General features: G+C 43.2%; 1 protein-coding gene across 1 annotated transcript in view; it reads right to left on the reverse strand.

Moving 5' to 3' along the window:
* atp2b1b (ATPase plasma membrane Ca2+ transporting 1b) overlaps nt 1-22,834 on the reverse strand; it is a 48,748-nt gene that overhangs the window by 18,250 nt on the left and 7,664 nt on the right. The window contains exons 3-18 of the mRNA XM_044356529.1: nt 18,624-18,821; nt 18,104-18,361; nt 16,889-17,014; nt 16,145-16,336; nt 15,047-15,073; nt 10,844-10,990; nt 9,169-9,383; nt 8,344-8,586; nt 7,210-7,451; nt 6,895-7,132; nt 5,095-5,274; nt 4,536-4,623; nt 4,144-4,250; nt 3,452-3,643; nt 2,500-2,713; nt 822-1,033 (exon numbers count right to left, since the gene is read on the reverse strand). Coding sequence (XP_044212464.1) covers nt 822-1,033; nt 2,500-2,713; nt 3,452-3,643; nt 4,144-4,250; nt 4,536-4,623; nt 5,095-5,274; nt 6,895-7,132; nt 7,210-7,451; nt 8,344-8,586; nt 9,169-9,383; nt 10,844-10,990; nt 15,047-15,073; nt 16,145-16,336; nt 16,889-17,014; nt 18,104-18,361; nt 18,624-18,821 — 2,879 coding nt within the window. The remainder of the gene's footprint in view (nt 1-821; nt 1,034-2,499; nt 2,714-3,451; nt 3,644-4,143; nt 4,251-4,535; nt 4,624-5,094; nt 5,275-6,894; nt 7,133-7,209; nt 7,452-8,343; nt 8,587-9,168; nt 9,384-10,843; nt 10,991-15,046; nt 15,074-16,144; nt 16,337-16,888; nt 17,015-18,103; nt 18,362-18,623; nt 18,822-22,834) is intronic.

Consider the following 22,834-nt stretch of genomic DNA (forward strand, 5'->3'; position numbering starts at 1 on the left):
ATCTGTTCATTGAAAGAACAGAACAGACATGAAAGAGCAATTCACTAACAAAGACGCCATTTGAACGTTATCAAAGTAGATTTATTTGGATTGTCGAGAGGGTTCAGGACTGATGAGGAGAGTGATAGGTGGGCTGGATGCGGATCGAGGAGCGGGATGAAGGGGTCGATTGCCGGGGGATGAATGGGGACCAAATGGGGGTCGAGACTCAGGATGGGAGACACGTGTCTCGATGAGCTTTCTGTTTCATCGTCCCCCTGTGGTTCCTAGAATAGGACGAGAAGAATCACTTATGTGGAAGTATTAACTCTAACGAGCATGTCTTTGGTGGTGGGAGGAAACCGGAGTACCCGGTGGAAACCCACACGAACACGGGGAAAGGACCCGGGACCTTCTTACTGTGAGGCACCATGAAGCCCATTGTGAGGGGAGAGAGGAGAAGAATGGGGGTTTTGAGGGGGAGGGCCGTGAGAACTGAGACGAACAGGAGAGAAAGGGGTTAGACACGCTTATACAGGCGTGCACGGATGATTGAATTAGTGAAAGAGAGGGGCGTGGTCTTGTTCCTGAACTTTGTTATAATAATAACTCCATTGAAAACAGCTGCAAACAGAATAATTGCCTATTAAGTTTGTGAAAGTCTATAATAAATATGATAGGACACATGAGACTGTGCAGCTGTTTGTTTTTCCTGAAAACAAGACAGACTTTAAGATTAGACGCCTTTTAAAGAATAATATGAGGGGTTAGAACGTCCTCCATGATGGCGGGACGGAAGGAAGCTGAAATGAGCAGAAAGCCCCTCCCCCCTCAAAGGTTACCTGAATGACGAAGGTTCCCATGACGATGGAGCAGAAGATTGGGTTGTTGAAGACGCCTTCGAAGACGTTCCGCTCGCCGTGAATCTTGCGGGCGTTGAGTTCGTTGAACAGCTGCATCAGGACGAAAGTGTTGAAGACGATGGTGTAGTGCTCGGAGGGCGGGGCGTGGAGGGGGGCGTTCCTGCCGCTGTCAATATCAAATATCTTCTCACCTGTGAAGGAGGGTCAAAGTTTACTGAGCAGGTGCACAAATCAACCCAATCCTCCACTTCCACGTCAGATTCCATCCGTTTACACATGAATAATGAAGAATTAATGTATTTTAATGGGATTCATTAGTGCATTCTAATATATTTAAATACTTTTAATGTTTTTGCACGAGTCCTTTAATACTGTTTATTACACCATGACGTCATCCGTCTGGGTTCAAACATTTACCCAGTAACAACTCCACCGAAACAACCTCAGTCACATCATTCCTGTCTCAGCATCTCCTCACTGGCGACCACTTCATCTCATAGTTGGTTTCATAGTTTTAACAATGATGTTCAAGGTTAAATGAGGTCCAGTATGAACTCTGAACTCCTCACAGGCTGTATGACAGCCGGCGGTCCTCTGCAGTAGGGATGTGCAGAGAGCCCAGTATTTGTATCTGTATTTGTTGAAGCAGCAAAATTATTTGTGTTCGAATAAAAGTGGAAAGAGGTTTGTTTTTATTACACTTTTAATTTTAGAAAATTAAAGTGTTGCAATAAGTGTTCATGAATAAACTACCTTATGAAGGAGGTCCCCACACCGGGTCTCTAACTGGAGTCTCCCAGATCAGAGACGACTGCGCTGACTACTGAGATAAAACTTTACTCATCACCTCATCGCAGACAGACCTCTACCTATTTATACACCCATAACACACAGACAGCACAGCCTGTAACATGTAGAAGAACTTCAAAGGTGATTCTTGCTTTGCACTTTTCATTTATTGCCTATTTTTTACAACCTAACTTCGTAGAAAGAAGGGGAACAACAGATTATGTAGAATCCCTTGAGAGCACTTCACATGTGTCAGTAGTTCAGCTTTATCTCTGGGGAACACTCCCAACTCCAGGACTGATGTCTAAATAAGGAAATGTGCGTCATGCAGCAGGTGGATGTGACTCCCCTCACTGAGACCTGCTGATAGACGTCACAGCGGAACAGAGGAGAGACGCTGAGATAGTGATGTAACCGACCTGCGTGCAGTACAGGTACAAATAATTTAAAAAATATTTGTATGAAACAAATATTCGTACAAAACCCACTATTTGTGCTTTGCCGAATAACGTATTTGTATTCGGGCACACCCCTAGTCTGCAGGACTCTTCTGTTTGTTCAGGTCCAGGTTTGGGACTGGAGGAGGCTGTTTTTACTGTGAGAGCGTCACCGAAGACACTCGGAGGACTAAAGTCAACATTCAGGTCCCTTCTCAAGAAATATTTCTACAACTTCCAGCGAATCAGCCAGCGCATCTTCTAGTGGGATTTTTATATTTAATTTCTTTGCTTTTATGTATTATTCTCTTTTTGATTTAATATCCTAATCAACAGTGTTGTGTGCAGGATGTGAACATGAATCTGAATGTGTTGGATACAGAATCATGTGTGTGTGTGACTGTGTGTGTGTGTGTGGTGCGTTCACTGACCCAGGAAGAGCAGGGTGAAGATGATGGTCAGCTGGTAGACGCCGTGTCCCAGGATGTTCTTCATCATGGTGCGGGAGATGAGTGGCTTCTTGCGGCCGTACGGGTTCCTGAGCAGCAGCGCCTCGGTCGGCGGCTCAGTGGCGAGAGCCAGCGAGGCGAAAGTGTCCATGATGAGGTTGACCCACAGCATCTGCACGGCTTTCAGAGGAGAGTCCTGAAGACAAACACACAGATGCACAGTCAGCACTGAAACCACAACCCCGTAACAGAAAGAACTTCCTGTTATTTAGATGAAGAAACGAGACCACAGATCATCCTTTAAAACCAGGAGAAGAACCATCAGAGGAACCAAGATAAGATTCACATCAGAGAACACAAGTTCACACATCTTTAGACTAAAATCACCGTCTGAGTTTAGTGTTTGATGAATCTCAGGAAGATCTTTGGTTTTGTTTTTGATTGTCAGTTATACTGATCATCTGTCATGTTGTGTACGTCTGCTGTAGCTCAGGGGTCAAGTTTAGGGCACCTGTTGTTTCTAATTTACATAAACGATCTTCTTAAAGGTTGTAAACTGATATCTGCCTGATTATATATCTACGACGCAGGCAGCAGAACACAAAACACCAAATTGTTCCCAGAGGCCAAACTGGCACCGTGGACCAGTAGTAACAGAAACCTGAAAGTCCCTGAAAACGTGTTTTTTCTCTCTAACATTAAATATTCATGACCACATCAGAGGTAAAGATAAGTATTATTAGACTTGAACACGTAAAAACTCAGTTAATCTGCTTCACTATGACATCACCATCATTACTATTTGATTCAACTGTTGCTAAACTCTGATTGGTGAACAGAAATACTGTAAACCAGGAACCTGCCAACAAACACAAACGCTCTCTGACAGTCGCCGCTCTCTCTCTATTGGCCCTCGGCGTCAGACGGCTCTGACCTGGGTGATGCAGGCTCCGGTGAAGGCCACGATGACGGCGACCACGTTGACGGTGAGCTGGAACTGCAGGAACTTGGAGATGCTGTCGTAGACGTTCCTGCCCCACATCACGGCCTTCACGATGCTGCTGAAGTTATCGTCTGTCAGGATGATGTCAGACGCCTCCTTCGCCACGTCCGTACCTGCGATGCCCTGCAGAACACAGCATGAGAGAGTTAACTTACATAAACCTGATCCTGATCCTCGTTTAGACCAGGACCGGTTCACAGGTCTGGACCTGAATCGAATTGATCTTTACTTTATCAATTACATTTATCTGAAAGAAATCAATAGGATGGATGATGAATAAAGACTAATACGTAGGATCAATCATCAACTCTGGATTGATAGATCAGTTTGACCTTTGACCTGCTGGCTGCTCTGAAGGGGGCGGGGCCTCGACAACAGACAGCAGGAAGTTCAATGTTCATCTGAACTTTAGTTTTGCTTTTCTTTGAACTTTAAAATATAGAAAATTAATATGAATCTGATATTTGAGGTTTTTTTTACATATGAATACATTTAAAAATCTGTTCGCACCTCACTGTCACTTCAGTTTGATTAATTAGTGATTTATGTATTGATCACGTCATTATAAATGCTCTGGTAACTGTTTAAAAGTTTCAGAGTTAACTAGCAGCGGCAGTCGTTACCATGGCGAAGCCGACGTCCGCTTTCTTGAGGGCGGGTCCATCATTTGTTCCGTCTCCAGTTACCGCGACGACCTGTCTCTGCTCCAGCACCGTGCTGTCGATGATACCTGAGAGAGCGACAGACAGACGCACCTGAAGACACGTTTATGGAACCAATGAGGACGCAGAGTCGCCTCTGAATTCAGATTAAAAGCCTCTGATGCTTTCTAATGTCATATTTATCCTTTTTATTTTGTCTTTTGTATTTATTTTCCTTTTATATCAGGGTTACCTTTGAATTTGTACATGTTCACATTTTCTTTCATTCATTGTGATGTTTAAATGTATGAGGAGCACTTTGAAACTGAACACATTCGCTTCGTCTTGCTCGTGTTTATTAAAGTGTGTCTGACCTTTAACCAGAGTGTGTTTGTCCGTTGGAGACGATCTGGCGAGGACTCTCAGCTTTGGCCAAATCTTATCAATACGCTCCTGCTCAATCTGCAGACAAAGAGAAAAGACATAAACATCAAGTTGTAGTTGCAAAATATTAATTTAAACCAGTTTCTCTAGTGTCCCTGAAGCAGAGGCGGGTCTGAACCTTTGGATCCTCACACAGGGTCACAGTATGAATCAAGTTCTGGGCGGGACATTAATAAAAACATGGCTGCTACTCAAACTCTCATCTTTCTTCTTCAGGCAACTTACTTCTTCAAATCAAACAGTCTGAGAAGGAAAATCAATCTCAAACTGAAGAGCTCCCAAACAAAAGACCCTCTGCAGCGTTCATCACCGACACAATATGAACAAACCACTTTCTGATGATTTCTCATCACTAGCAGAGGAGCTGAAGTGTCAAGTTGACCTGAGGGTGGTGCTAGAGGGAAGGTCATTAAATCTACAGTGTTAGACTGACAGAGGACAGACTTCAGGGGACTCTGCTGTCTTTGAGTCCGGTCTGTGGTTCCTGACCTCTCCCAGCTCGTTGCGGATCCGTCGGTTAAACTCTTTGCCCTCCAGACACAGGAAGTCATCTCCAGCTTGCAGGATGCCACATTTGGATGCGATGGCGCGGGCAGTGTTGATGTTGTCTCCGGTCACCATGCGGACAGTGATGCCGGCCCGCTGACACTTTCTGATGGCTTCTGGTACCTGATAAAAACAGAAGAAAACACAGCCGGAGAGTCAAATATGACAAAATAAACATATGTAAAAGGACAAAAACTGACGGCAGCAGCTTCACACACACAGCAGGACTTCAGTTTAAAGGTTCTATATGTAGAATTGTGAAGCAATTTACACGTTTTAATGTTTTTTATTGCCAGTGAGTGAACAGGTAGTAATTCAAGGTAAAAAAATGAGACTTTCCCCGACTTTCTGGGTTGCCTGTAACAGCCTGTGTGACAGGGGTGTCTGATACACCAGGGCTAGACCCAAACACATGACTCACACAGTCAGTTTCCAAAACAAAGTCTTTACTGGGCAGGTTCGGTACAAAGATGAACCAGTGCAGGGGTCACACAGACTAAATACACCAGGGGAGTGCAGGTGGAGGACATTAGCGGAAGATGACAAAGACAGGAGCGGGAAACACACAAGGGCAGGAAGTGGATCTGAAACGAGGGGAGAGTTAGATACCAAAATAAAACAGGAAATGCAGAACTAAATGGGAGAGAAAAACAAAACATAACCTAAAGACAGGATGAGCCATGACTCAAATAATGGAGGGGCTGCCTGACTGTAGAAAAACACAACGTTAGAGATCTTTTATGTAATTATGAGAAGTGTAAGCGATAGTCTCACGCTGAGCAGCAGGATGTCGACTGCAGCTCGTTTAACGGCCACTAATGAGTTCCTACATGATTCCTACATACAGAACCTTTAATGGACGGAAAGTCCAGCTGTGTGTTGATAGAAGTTAACAAACAGCTTCCTCTTGTGGAAAAATAATATTGCTGCTGAAATATCGGCCCTGTGGGACCTCTGTAGGATTAGTGGACTGAGATATTCTCTAACTACAGGTTTTTAAAAGCCTGCACTGATCGAAGGGTTTTATCAAGAGTCCATAATCGTGCTGAAAGAGACGCTGACGGCTGAGAGTCACAGTTATTATCACAGTCCAGCTGTGAGGTTGAAATAAGAAGGTGTTGTAGTTAAAATAATAAAGGTGACCATATTATGGCTATGATCAAGTTAAAATATGATGTGATGTCAGTTCTTCCAGTCACATCATTTTACAGCCTGTAATAGTGCAGCATCCTGCGTGATGATGGTCTCGACCCACCGCTAGTCAGTCAAAAACGATTCATTTGTCAGGATAGTTTCTTTTAAATAAGCTTAAAGTCATTATGGTTTGTTTGTTTGTGAGTTGTTTGTGTTTTGTGCAGTTTCATATGTAATTTAGTGTTGAGTTTCATGTATTTTAAAGTGCATCTAGGGACGTACAGTGCAAACTAGCTTAGGCTATAAATACTGAACTTGTCCCTAAACAAATAAACATTAAATAAATCAAACATTCACAAAGCTGATGTGTCTGTGTGACCTGCTGAGTATCAGCACAGATCAGAGCCTTTGAGATGATTTTACACATTTAGGAGTTGATTCTACACATAAAAACCTTAAAGTCAAAGAGTCTTAAAATAAGAACGAGCCACAGTGTTTGATGGAGCTCCTCCTCAGATGTTCTATGAGTAACTGGAGCAGTTAGAGGGGAGAACCTGCAGCTGTGTTGTACTGTGATTGGCTTGGCTGGTTGTGTCTGCGCTGACGTACCTCAGGTCGCACAGGGTCCTCGATGCCAACCACAGCGATGCAGGTGAGGCCAGTGAGGATGTGGCCTTCGTCGTCCCAGTCTGGCTCTCCGTCAGCGGAGGGAAAGTCCCTGTAGGCGAGGCAGATGGTCCTCAGGCCCTCCGACGCCATCGGCTCGATCACCTTCTTCACCAAATCGTCTCTGTCCCGAGGTTTGAAGGCTTTGGCCTCGCCGCTGGCCGTCAGGATCTTACAGCACCTGGAACCACAGGACAGGGTCACGTGATCATCATGTGACTGAGCTCAGAGATGTGTAACCAGCAGCAGTGAACCTACTTCCTGAGCAGGATCTCAGAGGCCCCTTTGCTGAACATTCGGTAGCTGCCGTCGTAATTCTTCAGCACGGTGCTCATGGACTTCCTCACTGAGTTAAAGGTGTACACCTTGAACAGCTTCTCCTCGGGGATCTCGTTGCGGATGGTCTGGTAGTCTCGGTGCAGGTCGAGGGCGAATCCTAGTAAGGCACATTCAGTCTTGTTTCCCACCTGGCGGGGCAGCCCGCCCTCCTTCTCTGGAGGCTGCAGGAAGCAGAAGGTGTGAAAATTAAACTCACAACTGCAGCAGCTTTCAGCAAACACTCAACAGGTCACAGTGTTTAGTGTTTAAAGTAGCTTCACTTTCTGTCTGATCTAAATACAATAGTCACATGTCCATATATACACTGAAACTGCTTTTAGTCTCTGTAATCATTCTTCCTCAGAAGAGATTCAATGCATGAGATTCGACAAATAAAGATGTTACGTTCCAAAGTTACAGTCTTATTTAGTACAACTATAACAACACACACAATGTGTTTTTAACGCAGGTCTGAGGAGACTGAGCAGACTTCAACTGACAAAAAAATAATCTGCAACTGTTTTGATAATCGTAATAAAAATACCAAATACTCTCCGGTTCCAGGTTCTCAGACACTTGTTACTCAGATAAAACATTTAATCACAAGACTTTTAACATTTATCAGTCTTTGTTCACACTGGTTCTCTGATGGAAACCTGTGGTCAGCGGTTGTGAGCAGGTGAAGAAAGACTGATGTTAATTCTCACATTGTTTAACTTCTTGACGAGATAAAACTCTCCAGTATCACACATGAAAAATAAAAGACATGCACAGGGAAAAACTGTGTAGCAGGAATCATCTCATCACCCGTGAGATTCATTAGACGAACCTCTAACGTAGACTAATCGATACCGAGAACAGATGTTAGTTAGAGTGACAGTGGGCTGACTGACAGGAACACTTGCTGGTACCTGTTGGCTCTTGTTTTTTTGTGTGATGTGTGACGTGGATCCAGGAGGCAGTGACCAGATGAGTCCTGAGCCGCTCTGGCAGCTCTCCAGACCAACAACCTGCTCTCAGCCAAACGCTTAACTCACACGGCTTCCTGAATGGACAGCTATTTTTAAAGCTCACCATAATCTTGGTGGTGTAGGCGCAGTTGACCCCGATGCCCAGGATGAGCAGGTCCAGGATCTTGGCGGGGATCAGGTCCGGCTCCGGCACCTTCTTGTTGTAGCGTCCTGCCATGTAGGCCTGCACCACCGTCATGCGGTTCATGGTGAGCGTGCCCGTCTTGTCGGAGCAGATGGCCGTGGCGTTGCCCATCGTCTCACAGGCGTCCAGGTGGCGGACCAGGTTGTTGTCCTTCATCATTTTCTGACAGAGGAGCAGAGAAACGTTACCGGAGTCTGATTTCCACCAAACTTACTGACAACAGTTGGCAGAATGAACAGTTATGCTCCAGGACTGTCTGGCAGGGGGTCAAATGGGACACCAGTTCATCTTTAGGGGCTCGCTGCTCCGTCTAAGGCGACGATAAAACAATACTGTGAAAACTGTACAACTGGTGCAAAATATATTAGTTCACTCTTGGATTTTGGATCAGTTCAGCAGCTGTAATCAATATCCAGTTAAAACATCCACAGTTTCACCTGCTGGAAACATAACTGCACCTTCCTCCTGAAAATGTACACAAGCTGATTACTGCTGGTGAATTTATGTGGAAAATATCTCTCATGTTGCTTTTGCTTCTAATTAATTATTTAACTTTATTTATTCATAACTGGATGTTATCTATACTCCCGTCTAGCATGTGACAGTTGTCTGAGCCTCTTTAAGTTGTTTGTATTGTATTTTCTGTTGTGTTTTTTATTGACCAGGTCCCTGTTGAAACAGATTTTACTCTCAGTAAAACGTTTTATCAGGTTAAATAAAGGAGAAGCACATGTTCTGGCAGACCTTGACAGAATAGGCCAGAGAGATGGTGACGGCCAGAGGGAGACCTTCAGGCACGGCCACCACCAGCACCGTCACACCGATGATGAAGAACTTGACCAGGAACTGCACGTAGATGGGCAGACACTCGTTGGCCCAGGGGACGGCCTGAATCCAGAAGGTGTCGATCAGGAAACGAGTGATGAGGATGAGGACAGTGAGAGCAGACATGAACAGACCTGAAGGCAGACAGAACGACAGAGAGAGTTAACCAGAGTTAACTAGAGTTAACCAGAGTCAACCAGAGTTAACCCGAGTCGACCAGAGTTAACCAGAGTTAACCAGAGTTAACCAGAGTTAACCCGAGTCAACCAGAGTCAACCAGAGTCAACCAGAGTCAACCAGAGTTAACCAGAGTTAACCCGAGTCAACCAGAGTCAACCAGAGTCAACCAGAGTCAACCAGAGTCAACCAGAGTTGACCAGAGTTGACCCGAGTTGACCCGAGTCGACCAGAGTTAACCAGAGTCAACCAGAGTCAACCAGAGTCAACCAGAGTCAACCAGAGTTAACCAGAGTTAACCAGAGTCAACCAGAGTCAACCAGAGTCAACCAGAGTTAACCAGAGTTAACCCGAGTCAACCAGAGTCAACCAGAGTTAACCAGAGTCAACCAGAGTTAACCAGAGTTAACCTGAGTTAACCTGACTGAAACATGTTTTAGTTTGGTTGAATCTGACGTCTTTGTTTTCTCATTGCGCTTCGTTCAGGCAGATCTGAGCGCAGCAATCGTATTCAGGCGTGGAGCAGAACAACCTCACCAAGACCCTTTACAGGAAATGGTCTCACTTGTCAAAGCAAAACAAACTAAACGGTTCCGGCCAGGTGTGCTTTGCATGCTGGGATGTGGATGAGCAAAATCAACATTTTCTAGCAGTTAGCCGGAGAATCGATCGAGATCTGACCAATGGGTGAAGTGAACGTTCTTTCCTGGCTTTTAGCGATGCATTTCAGTCTGCTTGAGTTAGAAACTGAACCAAGAGGAAAACAGAGTTCACTCATCTGCTGATTCAGACCAGAACAAACCAACTAAAGGCTGAAAACAACTAAAACCAGTAAGAGCAGCACTGGGAGTTTGACTCCTGGGAGGAAGTGAGACATCTGCAGGAAATAGGTTTGACTTGTTGATGTGCAGTTTTTATGTGAATATGCAAATAATAAAGGTGACTGAATAAATGATCAAAGATTATTACTGCTGGAATTTCTGGGCTACAACGGGATCATTACTGCAAGCAGATCAGGTTCAGCTGAGACAACATGTGCTCTTGTTTGCATCCAGCAGCAGAAAGTCTGAAGAACAAATTTAAAGCTAATTTTCTCTCATCTCTGATGTTCTCCTAAATATCAGCACAGACGGTTTTACCCGGTAGGAATCATTTCACAGGACGATCAAATGCTTTTACTCCTGAGGTTGAACCGTTTCCCTCTCTGAGATGCTTGATCAGTTCTGGTCCTGGTCTGTAGTTCACCTGTTTACAGTCTGAGGACCATCTCAGTCAGACAGGATCAACACACATCATGCAATAAGCAGTAAAACGCCATGAAGAGACCTAACATGTGGAAGACGCTGTATACAGGACAGAATGTCTCCTGTGTTTTATTGTGGAAGAGCGCAGTAACATCACTATGTTGTTCATCTACCTGCTTTGCCAATCTGCACCGCCAGTTTGGTCAGCTTCCCCTGGAGGACCGACTTCTCCTTCTTGGGAAGATTTGCCTTCTTCTTCTCGGGTTCTCCATCCTCATTGAGAGGCTGCATCTCCACAGTGGGGCCATCTTTGTTTTTCCCTACAGAGGAAACAGGAAGTCAGTTAAAAATTCAGGTGTTTGGACACAAATCCTCAAAACTGCTGCTGCTGACACTTCTAGTCAAGCCAGTTTTATTTATGTGAACCATCAGTTCTTAAAGGGAAACCGGTATTTTTCAACATGGACCCTATTTTCCATCTTTTGTGTCTAAGTGACTAATGAGGACGACAATTTTCCTTTAAATAAATTCCCTTTAAATAAAACAGGTCAAAGAAAACAGGTTGAAACAATCAACTTTTCTGTTTTTTCAGTCGCTGGTAAACTTTCATCAGTGAAACTCAACACTTCCTGCAGATGTTAACAAGCCGACTGGATGAGGAAGGTTCATTTATATGAGTCTCTGGAAGGAATTTAATATAAAACATCAGAATCAGCAGGAGGAGTTGAGTTTCGTTGTTGGTGAGTATGATGTGAATGGAACTAGAGCTGTGGAAATGAACATTATACTGAATGTATCTTCTATATTATATTAATATTTTAAACAGGAGCAGTTCTAATATAAGTCTGTTTAATATAAAGGACTGAGACTCTGCAGCTGAGCTCAACAAAGGCAACGTCAATAACAACAGACTGTCCCATCCTGCCATGAACTACAGTATATTACTGTATATTACAATGTATTACAGTATATTACTGTATATTACAGTATATTACAGTGTATTATAGTGTATTACAGTGTATTACAGTATATGTTATATTCTATATCTGTATATGTGTACGTTATTAACTAACATGTTTTAACTAACTAACATATAGGAAATATAAATTAGACATTTGTAAATTGATTCAGAATCGTAGAACATAAGAATCACTGACTCCTAGTCAACAAGTAGCTGATGATCTAAACCAGTCTGGGTTTATTGTTCTGCGTTGTTAAACTCATGTACGAGTCAGAACTCCAACTAACTAACTAACTAACTAACTAACTAACTAACTAACTAACTAACTAACTAACTAACCAAACTACATAATCTTTGTTTTCTCAACCAGCACATCAAACAGTCAACCAACACTGCAGCTCTGTGAGAGTGTTAGTGTATCTACAGGTGTGTGTTTCTGTGTGTGTTGTGTGTGTGTGTGTGTGTGTGTGTGTGTGTGTGTGTGTGAGCGTGCTGATCCCAGCTCAGTAATGAGGTTATTAGTGGACAGGCAGGCAGGAGAAGAAAGCAGCTGCCGAGCTTAAGGCTGATAATCTGCTTGGTCCTAATCACCATCAACAGAGTCAGGAGCACCTGCTGCTGCTCAGACCACAAGGAACCACAAGGAACCAGAAACATGAGCAGACCAGGGGGGACTTCAGGACCTGAGGTCCACCTCAGACCCCTGATCTCCAACAGGATCTTCGGCCAGTCTAACCAGAAAATACCTCTCTTGCAAACCAACATAGATTTTTAATTGGTTGATTAATTGAAGTGTCCTGAAGCACGTGGTGCTCAGACTAACAAGACACTACACAGCAACGATGGTGATCAGATCCAGACATTCAAAAAGAAAACACTTCAAACGATCCAGAAACATCCTGTTATGAGGAAATATAATATATGTAATGCAAATATAATAAAGGAATAATATTACATGCAAGGTGGGTGTGAGTCTGCGTATATTCATTACTACCTTTATAAATCAGGTATGAATGAATGTAACTGAGAGCAGAAACACTGAGTTTATATAAATATAATGACAGAAACACATCATGGCTGAACCAGGATGACACACTCAGTATTAGTGCTTATATTGATCTGGTATTTAGGATCAATGTATTGTGACTCATAGCAGCATAACTAACAACCACAATGTTATTTTCTACCTTTCTTTTGTTTTCTTTGTTGTACAGATAACATACCGAACTGTGACCCTGACCCTAACTAATAACATCCTCTATCATCACCACTGACTGATGTGAAAGGCATGCTGGGATACTTGTCTTCCCCCAAAGTCCATACACAAGTCAGCTCCCAAATAATGCTGGAGCATCTGGAGCATCTGGAGCGTTAGAAAGGCCTAAACCACAGGACAGTTACTGGATGGTAACGTGGAGGAGAAACGTCGCTCACACACATCAACAAATGAATGTGAAGCAGCTTCATACACACAAAACTAATGTCACCAGCTCATGTTTACAGTGACCAGTACAGCTGCTACTACGGTGACCAGTACAGCTGTTACTACAATGACCAGTACAGCTGCTTCTACAGTGACCAGTACAGCTGTTACTACAATGACCAGTACAGCTGCTTCTACAGTGACCAGTATAGCTGTTACTACAGTGACCAGTACAGCTGCTTCTACAGTGACCAGTACAGCTGCTTCTACAGTGACCAGTATAGCTGTTACTACAGTGACCAGTACAGCTGCTTCTACAGTGACCAGTACAGCTGCTACTACAGTGACCAGTACAGCTGCTTCTACAGTGACCAGTACAGCTGCTACTACAGTGACCAGTACATCTGCTTCTACAGTGACCAGTACAGCTGCTTCTACAGCGACCAGTACAGCTTCTTCTACAGTGTCCAGTACAGCTGTTACTACAATGACCAGTACAGCTGATTCTACAGCGACCAGTACAGCTGCTACTACAGTGACCAGTACAGCTGCTACTACAGTGACCAGTACAGCTGCTACTACAGTGACCAGTACAGCTTCTACTACAGTGACCAGTACAGCTGCTACTACAGTGACCAGTACAGCTGCTACTACAGTGACCAGTACAGCTGTTACTACAATGACCAGTACAGCTTCTTCTACGGTGACCAGTACAGCTGTTACTACAATGACCAGTACAGCTTCTTCTACGGTGACCAGTACAGCTGCTACTACAGTGACCAGTACAGCTGCTACTACAGTGACCAGTACAGCTGCTTCTACAGTGACCAGTGCAGCTGCTACTACAGTGACCAGTACAGCTGCTACTACAGTGACCAGTACAGCTGTTACTACAATGACCAGTACAGCTTCTTCTACGGTGGCCAGTACAGCTGTTACTACAATGACCAGTACAGCTTCTTCTACGGTGACCAGTATAGCTGCTACTACAGTGACCAGTACAGCTTCTTCTACGGTGACCAGTACAGCTGTTACTACAATGACCAGTACAGCTTCTTCTACGGTGACCAGTACAGCTGTTACTACAATGACCAGTACAGCTTCTTCTACAGTGACCAGTGCAGCTGCTTCTACAGTGACCAGTACAGCTGCCTCTACAGTGACCAGTACAGCTGCTTCTACAGTGACCAGTGCAGCTGCTACTACAGTGACCAGTACAGCTGCCTCTACAGTGACCAGTACAGCTGCTACTACAGTGACCAGTACAGCTGCTACTACAGTGACCAGTACAGCTGCTTCTACAGTGACCAGTACAGCTGCTACTACAGTGACCAGTACAGCTGCTACTACAGTGACCAGTACAGCTGCCTATACAGTGACCAGTACAGCTGCCCCTACAGTGACCAGTACAGCTGCTACTACAGTGACCAGTACAGCTGCTACTACAGTGACCAGTACAGCTGCTTCTACAGTGACCAGTACAGCTGCTACTACAGTGACCAGTACAGCTGCTACTACAGTGACCAGTACAGCTGCCTATACAGTGACCAGTACAGCTGCCTCTACAGTGACCAGTACAGCTGTTACTACAGTGACCAGTGCAGCTGCCTCTACAGTGACCAGTGCAGCTGCTTCTACAGCAACCAGTACAGCTGTTACTACAGTGACCAGTACAGCTGCTACTACAGTGACCAGTACAGCTGTTACTACAGTGACCAGTACAGCTGTTACTACAGTGACCCGTGCAGCTGCATCTACAGTGACTAGTACAGCTGCCTCTACAGTGACCAGTACAGCTGCTACTACAGTGACCAGTACAGCTGCCTCTACAGTGACCAGTACAGCTGCCTCTACAGTGACCAGTACAGCTGCCTCTACAGTGACCAGTACAGCTGCTACTACAGTGACCAGTACAGCTGCCTCTACAGTGACCAGTACAGCTGTTGTGCTGCTGTTCATATACAGCATCAGAGACAGTGATGTGCCGCTCACCTTTCTTGCCTTTCTCCTCTTTTTTACCTGTAAAGGAGGAAGATGCAGCAGCCATTAGTGAATTATAGATGTGAAATTAAACATTAATAAAACATCTAAAGAGCCAAAAATCATGAACATATAATAACAGAACAAAGAACAATCCCTGAATATGGAAACAGGAAGGATACGTTGCTCCATTCAGACTCTGTCGGGTAAATCATGAATCCAGCTGCACTTTGTGTCTGACTGTTAATGACTGAGCTATTTGTCTCTAATTTTAAAACAATTATTTAGGAACAAGCTGGTTGGTCAGAACTGAAATATCTCTACAGCTATGGGATGGATCGTCATGAAGCACAGACATTCATGTTCTGCCACCAGATGATTGTAATAACTTTGCTGATTTTCTGACTTTTCATTTATCACTATTGTGTATCGGTTAGTTTCTACATCCTGGCAGACCGGTCTAAGTTTACTGTCAGTGTTTGCAGTTACTACTAGTGAACAAGGTCACATGCAGGACATTTAACCTCAGTCTCTCCCCGTGTTCGGCCTGTGCTTTGTATGGTAGCTCGCTGCCATCAGTGTGTTAATGGGTGAAAGTCCGTTTGCAGATTATTTCCTGGTGTTCATCACTTGGTTTTAATATGTTTCAGCTGTTTTGGAAGTTGGAGTCGATCAACATACGGTCAAATGTATTTTGACCGGCAGTTTGATTATATTTAAGCTCATATTAGTTAAGATAAACTTTAATTTCTCCATAGGATCAGATGTTGATAGAACAGTATCTCAGCTGTGTGATATGCTCCTGTATGCTGCTGCTGAGGAAAAACAACCAGTAACAGGAGCAACTGGTGCAGCAGATTCAGAGAAAATCATTTTAACCACATTACCTCTTAATTATTAAAGGTTTTTTAATCTTAACCACTGAGTAGAGCTGAGTAAATGTAATTATTTTTTTTAATAATGAGTGACAGATGTCAAAAACTGCCACATTAAAATGCTGCTGACCTTTAAAAGTTTCCCTCCAACAGTCTGAAACAGTGAATTATGATGATAATTGGAGCATCTTCTTCCTCTTTAGATAAACTGGTCTCTTTCATACGCTGGACTTACTTTTCTTGTCCTTCTTCTCTTTCTTCTTCCGCTCTTCTTTCTTCTTGTCTTTCTCTTTCTTCTTTTTCTCTTCCTCGCCGTCACCGTCACCTTCATCGCTGGCACCGAGCAGCTTGAAGATGATTCCAGTCTGAGAGTTCTCACCTACACCAGTAACCACCATCTTACCGGAGCCCTCCATCACATGGGTACCTGAGAGAGATATGAGAGAGATCAGTGTTTCTGTTCACATCTGTGGTCACATGATCCGCCTTGTGTCTCCTTTATGAGACGACAAAACGTTCCTGTAAAAGTTCCTGTACGTTAAAATCTTTACAGCGTTATGTCGCCGCTGTGCAGCAGGCGTTCTGTTTTCTACTTTCCTCCATGTTTCTTCATCTTTAAACTACGTTGGTAACGTGACAGGCGGCGTGTTTTAGAAGGAGGCTTCAGAGGAGCTGATCAAAGAGCCAATCATCAACGAGGAGCTGCATGCAGTGTTTCATATATCAGGAGACACATGAGAACCATAAAGCTTTAGAGCTGAATCATCAATATTACTGTTACTATGGTAACTCACCTCTCAAATAATCACCATTAAAACTGTTTTTTGGTCACTATTTCATTTTAACGTTGTGTTTTTTCAGTGTTTGGTCTGTAGGTGTGAAACCCAAAGAGAGAGGAAGCAGAAACTGGCTGATGACGAAGGTTCAGGTCGCACTGAACTCGGCTGTGATTTGGTGTGAACGTTGCAGAGCGAAGTACCTGAAAGCATCATCGGGTCTTTGTCAACGCTCTTCTTGACATGATCCGACTCTCCAGTCAGAGAGCTCTCATCAATCTTCAGATCGTTGCCCTGAATCAGGACGCCGTCAGCGGGGAGGAGGTCACCTGCAGCACCGACACACACAGGTACACCGTTACATCATCATTAGAAAATAAAACATCCCTTCTGCTGCTGCGTTGGTTATTTTCTTCTCCTGCTGTCGTCGTGTGACAGACAGACGCTGTAATGATGATGAAATAATGATGTTGTGGCTCCAACAGAGCGAAACTGTCTCTTTATCATTAACAAACATAACTATTCTGCTTATGACACACAGTTTCACCTCCTGCAGGATTATTATGGGACGATTATACAGACAGTTAGTATTTAATTATCCATAGAAGGTAGTTAAGTTTGTGTTGAGACAATTTATTCTGTCATAATGAAAAAAACATTTCATGCCAGTGACACACAGTTCATCTGCAGCCTTCTGGACCGACATCTGGAAATAAGAAAGACTTTAAACAGTCCTGTGAGCTCCGCAATAATCCAGAGGAACAACCCCGTCGCTGGAAAGACTCCCTGTGGTTCAGATTTTAAAATGGAATTTTTTAATTTTTTGAGGGCCATAAATTATATTTTATTCACTTCCTTTGTTTTGTGATGCCAGCAGAGTCTCCAGAGACAGATCTCTTAAAAACAAGACTCAAAAAACTGAAACTATCTGCATCATTGTGTATGATTGGATATATTTCAATACTAGTGCAGATAGGATACATTACATTACATTCATTATGAACTTACGGTAAGTGGATTCAAACCCAGAAGGAACAAGAGGAAACTACTAGAAGTTTGTTCCCGAGGACATTTTTTATTTTTAATCAGAACGGTCTGTCATATCATAGGTATATATAAAAAGGTGGTTTTCAGCTGCTGGAGGAGTTCACTCCATCACCACACTTCTTCTTATATCTTACTTTGAGAAATAAATAAAAATATCTTTTTCTACAAAACCCTTTTTTACTGAACAAGAGATTCCAAAGTTGTCAAAACCGGCACAATGATTATTTAAACTGATGATGAACTATCTGATCTTCAGTGCTGCGGACACGTTTCAGTCAGTAACAGAGAAGTATTGATGCTCTAAACATCATCTGGGGTAAAACTGGTGAACTGACCTTCAAAATGGTTAAAAAAAAAAAAAAAGTTCTCACCATATTTCACTTGTGCGATGTCACCGACGACGATCTCGGACACTTTGATCTGAACAACCTGCCCCCCTCGGACCACGGTGAACTTCTGCTCCTGCTCGATGCGGCTCTGGAGGCCGCGGAACTGCTTCTCTTTGCTCCAGTCGTTGAAGGCCGTCACCAGGACCACACACACCACCGACAGCAGGATGGCAGCGCCTTCAATCCAGCCCGCCTCCGCCTCGCCGTCCTCCTCTATACCGCCGGCCGCCGAGCCACAGTCTGAACACACACAACGCAACACAAGCTTTTATCATACTGCAAGAGAGACATATTAATGATAAACATCAGTAATAATATTCAGTCAATCTAAAGATGAATAAATGTGTAGAGATGAGAAGCTGCTTAGTGTGAGAACATGATTGTTGTCACATGTAGTGCTGATATGACAGGAAGTACATTGAGTCTCAGACCTGCCGACTGACTGAACACTGGAACAAACTCGGTAGCTGTCTGACAGTTTAAAATAAAAGGATGAACTCACTCTGTCTCTCAGCGTCTGGCGGTTTGTAGAAAGAAAGGCCGAGTGAAATGATGGCAGCCACCTCCAGGATGATGAGCGTGACGTCCTGCAGGGCTTCCCACACTAACTGCACAAAGGTTTTTGGCTTTTTAGGAGGGATGACATTCTGTCCGAACTCCTCTATCCTTCTGTCGATGTCGTCTGAGTTTCCATCTAAACCTGCAGCGGGAGACACAAAGACATCATCACTCTACGTGTCCTGCCCTGAGCCTGGCTTACACCGTTAAACCCAGTTTACATCTGTTGATCCAACATTATACAGTACAGAACCTGTATTTAATCAAGATCTGTTTCGTGGGAGACACCTGAGCACAGCGGAGAGAAAGAAAACAAGCATACCAAGACATAAAAAAGACCAAACAGCATCAGAAACAATCACAGACGTCACTAAGTAGACTCAAATTTATGAGACATTTTTAAAATCCTCTGTAGTTCCTTCCAGTCATAAACTGCAAAGATTATGCTTCATCATAAGTTTTAAACTACAAGGAACAAATCCCATATTGTATATTTAGAATCATTTAATTGTCAGGCTAACACTGACAGGCTCTCTCTTTACAGACACGCTGTTTGTCCAAACTTTATAAAGAAAAAGGTTATTTTAAAGTTCCTCTACTCAATAATGTGTGTTTGTTCTTCTTGTTCCTCCAGCTGGATGTTTGTTCTTCTCTGAGCTCACTGAAAATCTGATTTTAAGGGGCGGGACTACGAGCAGGATTTGTGACATCACAACTAGTTTGGAGCCAATCGTGGTTCAATATTCAACTTACACAAGTGTGATGTGTAAACCTGAAGCCTCCAGAGCACAAACACTGAGAATGAACTTTACAGTGAAGGAGGAAACATCTGGTGTCCAGCAGGAAAACTTTAGAAATTAACAACATTTAAAGATTCATAGATTCTGGATTTTTAATGAGGGAGAAGGAAAAGATGTAATTTAAAGAAAGGAAAACCTTGCAAAACACAAATTATTAATCAAAGCAGATTATTTTCATGTCTTAAAACAAGTCAAGAGGGGATCTTTGAATTCTAATGGAATTTGCAAAGTTTCCAAAGATGTCAGTCTGTATTTTGGGGAAATGTGTCTAAACTGATGCAGCAGAATATTTTCATCCATCTATAAAAAAATGTGAATGTTTCAGTTTGTGGAAACATCAAATACTGTAGCGTCAGTGAAGAGCTGGAGCAGGTGTTTTATACTGCCAGAGAGTAGTTCGGTGTGTTTTTAAACTAGAACAACAAGAATAACACTCAAACACATGATTAGAACTGATCTGCTGCCCTGTGATTGGCTGGAAAACCACTGTCAGTACATGATGTCACAACATATTAACGTCATGTCACAACATGCTGATTGTGTCTCTTAAACATGTAACTCTTGGGTTTTTGAAGATGATGATGATGATCTGAACTTCCACACAGTTCACAGTGAAGGTGGTGAACTGGTTTGACCATCAAAAGGAATAAGAAAGGTAGTTTTACAGGTCACCGAATGGGTTAGGGTTCATCCGGGTTATGGGTGAGATCTGCGTCAGTGACGGGGCCTCCATGTGAGACACTTAGACGTCTCATTATGACCAATTCTAGTTCTGTTGGTTTGCATAAAATCAAACTGCTTTAAGCTCGTACACCGCACCAGACCAGCAAAACCAAAAACTGACAAACGAGTTCTTCAGTCTGTTGGTCCTGCATCTTTTTGATTGTATCTGCAACCAGATAGAAACAACTTGAACTCCTCGACGGATCAGCCAGGACTGACTCGACCTTCTTCAAAGTCCAAACCTTGTACAGGTGAGGAAGGTCATTCAAGGTTGTGCCTGCTTCTATTTTTGAGGGTAAGTGACTCGTACCAGCTGACAGAGAATGTGAGGACTGATTCAATAAAACAGAAATAAATCATGAGGGTACTGTCAACACTAAAACTTTGAAACCTATGATAAACGTACATGTGCTGATGGTTTTTTCTAGCATCCACATGGAGCTCGAAGGTCAGCTTCTCATCAGTTACAGTGCTGAGATAAACAGCCTGATCATTAATCACCACAGGAGAGATGAGCGTAGGATTCTTTCTACAATCTATTGTCATCTCTTTAGTTTTGGACACATTGATGTCCAAGAAGGACGACTTGCACCAGTCGGTGAATTCTGCCACTACAGGACCAGGACCAGGACCGTCACTGCTGAGAAGACACACGATAACAGAATCGTCGGCAAATGTAATGATATGATGCTTCACTTCTTTGCTTTTGCACACGTTAGTGTACAAGACAAACAGTAGAGGTGAGCGGATGCACCTCTGGGGCGAACCAGTGGAGGAAAAAAGATAAAACGCCATTAACCTTCACATTAGACCTTTCAATTAAGAAATCCATCAGCCAACATATCAGGTCAGGATCAATGTTGTCGATGCTCTCTAACCTTCCTGCTAAAATGTGAGTTTGGATATAATTAACAGCTGAGGAGAAATCAATAAAAACTAGTCGCATTAAAGTCTTTGCACCCTGTAGGTTTGCCAGAATCATATTTAATCGGATGCCCGTCGCATCGTAAACACAACAGTGGATTGGGTCCAAATTAGCCTGAACTGTGTTCAGAAATACATCCTTCATAATCTTCTCAAATGATTTCACAACAAGAGAGATAAGCACCACAGGCCTGTAGTCATTAAGTGACTTTGGGGCTTTATTTTTCAGCAGAGGTACAATGATGGATTCCTTCCAAAGAAAAGGAACGTAAGGAGCTGGAATGACAACATGGATAAAACAGAATATATCAGCTCTGAGGTATATGACCTCCGATGCCATCAGGGCGGGGACTTTCTATCAACATATTCACTGTTCTGCTCAGAACAGCATTTATGAAGACTGACAGCTCCTCTCCACAATCACGGACATTAAAATGATCATAAAAAGTCTTCAGTTCATTAGAAATGTCAAGGTCAGACTTCCCATTAAGAGAACTTGGAAACTTCTTGGACTGCATCCTCATCATAGACTTCACATCCTCCCATGTAAGGTGTGAATTACCAGTACTGAGCATGTTCTCACCTTTGTCCTTGTATCTACACTTAGCTTAAGCTCTTATTTAACTTTTTTCTGTAGTTTCCTGTACCGAGTCACATCCTCTTGATTAAAACTGATATTTCGCTGGTTACTTGTGTTTTTGACAGATTTGGACTCATGGTTTATTATTTGGATAAATCCTCAGAAAAGGTGGTACTGCTCTGACCAGACTGGAACTGAACATTGTTCTGACTTGTTTCTTTTCAGGACTGGTTTGTAAGATGGAACCAAAGACACAAAACAACAGACATACCGACTGGGGCTCTACGAAGGGATCTGTAAGCTCCCCTGACAGATCCATAACAAAGGTTCATACATTTCATAAGTCACACAAGTCAAATACTGGTAAAAATTACACAAAGACTTTCCTGGTTTACAGTAATTAAAATCACCCAAAACAAAGTTCGGTGCGTCCGGTGCGATCCATGAAGCTGTTGCACCATTTTTACCATCGCCTGAGTTGCAATGTCAGCGTATCCAATAACTGTGGGAATTCCTTTGGTAAATAAAAGGATTGTAGAGAGTTTAATGTCAAGGGTGCAAAGTGTCTCTCTAACAATCACCGTGTTGCACCTGCTTTTGTTGACACAGTGTCAAAGCCTCCACCGAGTGATTTACTGGTTGATGTGGAGTCTCTGTCAAGCTGAAAGGGAACTACGAAACCTTTGATTTCCAGGTCGGAATGTGAGTCTTGTTCTTTGATCCGTGTTTCCGTTAAAGCAAGAAGATGAGCGTTGTTACACTCAGTCAGGAACTTGACATTTGCCCGAAGCTCGTCAGCTCTGTTGACTGAACATTGGCATGGATGACTGTGGGAAGGAGTATCTGACATGTGGCCATGTCTCTTGAGCCTCTGGCGTACGCCGCCACATCTCCCATCTCTCTCCCTTCGTTTCCTGTCTCTCTACTGCCTCTATAATAGAGGCATACAGTGTCAACTCCACTGGTAATTAGGAAATCACATAATAGAGGCAAACAACTTTAATCCTAAAATGAAAAACATATTACTGTCTGAAAATAAGAAACCTTCAAGATCCAAATGTTGCATCATTACATTTTTAGAAGGGTTCAATGCTCAGTTTCCTTTGTGTGCTGCACATATTCTACAGC

This window comes from Thunnus albacares, chromosome 7 (assembly GCF_914725855.1).
Source record: "Thunnus albacares chromosome 7, fThuAlb1.1, whole genome shotgun sequence".
NCBI classification, from domain to species: Eukaryota; Metazoa; Chordata; class Actinopteri; order Scombriformes; family Scombridae; genus Thunnus; species Thunnus albacares.